At 35.6% G+C, this 4,510-nt stretch overlaps 1 protein-coding gene across 1 annotated transcript; it reads right to left on the bottom strand.

Moving 5' to 3' along the window:
* Positions 1-1,753: 1,753 nt before the first annotated feature.
* LOC119644450 (kinesin light chain-like) lies at positions 1,754-2,752 on the bottom strand (the record flags this gene model as incomplete). The annotated part of the gene is made up of 2 exons (XM_038044009.1): positions 2,542-2,752; positions 1,754-2,469 (listed from the first exon to the last, which is right to left on the bottom strand). Coding segments are annotated over exons 1-2 (927 nt in total), but the record flags the coding sequence as incomplete, so codon positions are not given.
* Positions 2,753-4,510: the final 1,758 nt, after the last annotated feature.

Below are 4,510 nucleotides of genomic sequence, written 5' to 3'. Positions count from 1 at the left end.
TCATAGAAAGGAATTCAGGCAGAAGTAAGTTTTTTCCTTTCTTTTTAAATAAAATGTACACCAGACGTGCAGCATTTGCCTATAGATGGCCCGATATGTATTGTAGAGGATACACATGCCTGGAGTTTTGTTTTTTTTTAAATCTTCGACATGTGGTAAGAAATAAATGCTCGTAATATCAACGCATATCGCAGCGCGAAAATATTTGCTTCAACAACGAAGATAAAGTGTTTTCTGCCAAATAAATAAATAACATCCGCCGACAATATTTTTTCTTTAGCCGAACGATAAAAAATCAAATTGCTTTTGCATCGCAACGTCATTGGGAATGGAAAGTAGATTTATTTTAAGAATTCTAGGCGGGTATGATCTTTTATAAACTGTTAAGGTTTAATGAGAGAATTGATTCCGATCACAACCACCAGCAGTTAAAAGACTTCAGTGATTCCACCAGAGAAAAGGCAACGCAAAAATGACATCTGTCAGTGCGCCAAAACAGGCCTATTTGTGCTAGCCTATAAGGCCGGACTACTATTCATTTGTGTAGATAGGACACGCACTTGTTGAGCAGTGCTGTACTCTCTAGGAAAATCTACGGAAACTACTCGATGATTGATTTGCCTCAAAAGACCAGCAATTTTTTTTTTTAAGATTGTCGGGCATGGGGGAAAAATGTCTAGCTAGCAATATGCAAGACTTTGAATAAAATGCTTTTTATAGTTCTCGTACAATAAACATACTATCGATTCGGCGGTCGGTAAGAGAGTGGCTGTTTCTTGTGACATTAAGATGACGTCATCAAATACTTGTACACAATTGCGTACTTTGTTTGTTGTATGTAAGATCGCAAGTTATTGATCCAAGATTGCAAAATTTTCCGTCCTTAATGTTCTCATCACGTTCTTTAGCAGTCCTGACAGTCCTTTTTGCGCAGAAACTTGCAACCTGTGCTCTAACTTTCAAATTTGCCATAGAAAAAAATTCCTCTTATTATACCCATCAATCGAAACTTGTCTGTCCGTCTGTTCATCTTGTATTCTTGTATTCAATCGATATGTCGTCGTTTTTGTGATATTGTAACGAAATTTGATATACTTATGTGTTGTGGACAAAGAACGAACGCTGCTGAAAATGTTTCGGATTGTAGCATATTTTCAGCCACTTTCCATATAACAAATTATTTTGAAAATATGTATATATATATATGAATACCTGTAGGTTAGGGCATAGTAGTAGTAGCAGTAATGGTGAACTGTGGCCCATTATAGGGTAGTTTTACATTTTTCCGGAAAAACTTTTGCAAATTCTTTGCATTTACGACATAGCGTGCAATCTTTATCTCTCTCCAAGATATGCGAATAAAACTCCGCTAGTATGTAAATATTTTTTGATTAAATGATCATTTCCGCACATGGTGGTTAAGACTTTACACTCTTATCATTCCATATTTTTAATACATTCATTAATTGAAATTTGCATGTGTACTCTATGCCTATATCCTTCTACTGAACTGTTTTTCTTCTAATCGACTTTGGTTTTTGATTTCACATCGGTCTTAAAACGAATTGAAAAGTAAACAAAAATTAAAGTTTTTATAAATTTCTTTTTAATAAACAGTTAAAATAATGAAAAAAATCTTATTCGATTCCTATTAAAAAATCTACAATATAGTTCTGCGCAAATATAAATCATACATATAGAGTAAGGTCTCGCTGATGGTAGGGAAATTTATGCTCGCCTTCTTAAACCAAACCTTATTCGCTACATTCGTTTCAACATTTTCATCATCTTGCTGCTGCTGAATGATTTCAGGCGAGTCGTCAGCGAAGCCATAGCCTCTTTCATAAGCTTGCATCAATATTTGTTTGTAGAAGTAGTCAGCCTCTTCGAATTGTCCCTGCCTGACAAGACATTTTGCCAAAAGCAATTTCGTATGTGTAGCACAAACACTGTTGCCGCCCAGTTGAGACTCATATATATGCAAAGCTCGGTGATGATACATTCGCTCGTCTTCATATTTGCCTTGATGTTGGCAGAATGAAGCCAAGTCACTTAAATGTGATGCCACTTCTAAATGATCTGCGCCACGCAATTTTTGTTTTATGGCCACAATTTCCAAACATGTAGCCTCAGCTTTCTCAAAGTGACCGCATTTACTGTAAACAATCGTCAAGTTAGTTAAAGTAGCCGCCAGATCGGGATGAAATTGACCGCATGTGTCTTTTTGTATGTCAATAGAATCTTTTAATAGCTTGGAGGCTTGTTCATAATCCTCGAGCTCTGCCCAATGCAAAGCCAATATATTTAAGTGGGTCGTCTTAAAGTCCTCATCGGTTCTAGAGTTTATAAAAGCCGAAGAAGCTTTCTGATATAGGTTCTCTAGTATCTCATATCTCTCTGATGCAACATGCTGCAATATCGTCGGATAAGCGTGACTCGCCGATGAATCTTCTTTGTCAGTGTTGAGATCTTCATTGTTTTTCAATAATATATTAAACTTTATTAGCCTTTCTTCTTCTTCTTCAACATTAGCCGGTTTGCTTTCGAAAGTTTTTGAACGTTCTTGTGTCTGACTTAATTGATCTTTCAACCAAGCGTTCTCCTGTTGTAAGCAGCGATTGTGACATCGAAGTTGTTGATTTTCAGCTTCAAGATTACGTAAGCGGTCTAGTAATTCTTTCCGTTCGCTACGATTGTTGGGATACCATTGCCCAGTATTAGAGTTCTCGTTGTTGGCGTAAGTATGAACCATTTTTTCTAAAATTATTTCAACTTTCTTGCTTTCGCGGTAAAATGAGAAATATGTCACTTTTGTGCTGCTGTTGTATTACTTAACTCAATGTGTTATTCTTGTCGAATGTCTGATTATTTGCGATTGATGATGTTTTTATAGCAAATCTTTGGATTAGGAAGCCGTACCTTTTCCTATCTAAATTTTACCTGCGGTCGGAAAATTTTATATCATTGATATTGGGGATTCCCGAAAATATATTAGGCAGTTAAACTAACACAAGTAATTGTACAAAATTTAATAAAATCTGAGGATTGGAATTTCCTGGAAATAAGATATAAAATTATTCAGGTAAGAGGTTAAAAATAAGTAATGGGTAAAACTTATGCTTAATGTGCAGATTTTGCTGAAAATTAATAAAACACGAAATGCACGAAGAAATTCTGCTCTTATAGGGTATTTTCTACATATTATAAAATAGATGTAGAATTAGAGAGCTACTCAACCACTAAGCTATATACAATCCGACAGTAAATTTGCATTCGAGTAAAGCAAATTAGAAGACAACAATCTAGCTTTTTGTAGAGGTGCAGAAAGGAAGTTAACGTCCGCAGAGAAGCAAGAAGATTTTGTAGCTCCAATGCAAAAATTAATGTTGTGATACAACTGATTGTTTGAGATTATAGATGAATTGGAAGCAAGTTCTTAAAATGTAAGCAAACATAAGTGCTTTTAGCATTCCATCAAATATTGCCCTATGTTATGGAAAATTTCTCAATTAGGCTCCTATCGTTCCGTAATGATTTTATTTCCAAATGTTTTTTTTATTTTGCGAATTTGAAAGGGCTGGTTTTTAAAAAGTCATTTACAGGAACTAACTTATAACGAGTACATGTACCTCATAGCCATGCAATTCAGCAGCATGGTTACCAAGTCGGTGTCAATGCTTAAAACGGTAGAATATAGATTTCAATAAAGATCGTAGCTATTATGAGCACTCGATCGACGAAGGCATAAGCCCAGCCAATCGTGCACATACCTTCCCAACTACAACTATTACATATCTCTCTTTACGCACTTCTTTCTGAGCTCACGGCCAGGAGTACCTTTCAAGGGCATGTCCCAGATCATAAGATAAAGTAAGAAAAAACAAGTCTACCCATGTATATCATATTAGAACATTTCACTTCATTAGGCGTAGAAACACCTTTAATTAACTTCTTTCCTTACAGGCTACGCCCTGACCGTCTCATTGAGCAAAACATTCACTTATGAACAACGAGTAATGAATACCCTACACATATATCTAAAGTTTATATTCATATTGAAAAATTTTATGCATACATCTTGCGTGGTCCACAGGTAAAACATCAAATATCAATTTCCTTGCCAATGACCATCGAACTTTCCTTCGCAACTAGATTATGCACTTTTTAATTTCATTCAATTTTTTTTTGCGCTTCACTCAATAAAACCCTAGGGCGACTATTACTCTACATATGAAATTCCAGTTTTTCTATTGTTGTCTATTGGGTTTTTCTGAGGCGATAACATAATCGTGTATTTTTCAGAAAATCAATTTCACTGAATCGATTTAACAGCCAACTTGAACATGGGGAGAAGAGAGGTTCACTATCACGAATAAAGTTTCATCTTGAAACTGTGAGTTTTTCCAGAAAGACAAGCAAGCGACTCCTTACTGCGGCAATTACTGACAAATATGTTATTGTAGTTTGTCATGAAACTCTTGAATTTTTTCTTTTCCTCGCCGCCGAGGAT

Source organism: Glossina fuscipes, unplaced genomic scaffold, assembly GCF_014805625.2.
Source record: "Glossina fuscipes isolate IAEA_lab_2018 unplaced genomic scaffold, Yale_Gfus_2 117055, whole genome shotgun sequence".
NCBI classification, from domain to species: Eukaryota; Metazoa; Arthropoda; class Insecta; order Diptera; family Glossinidae; genus Glossina; species Glossina fuscipes.
The sequence above is the reverse complement of the archived record's forward strand: the minus strand, read 5'-3'. Positions and strand labels throughout refer to the sequence as shown.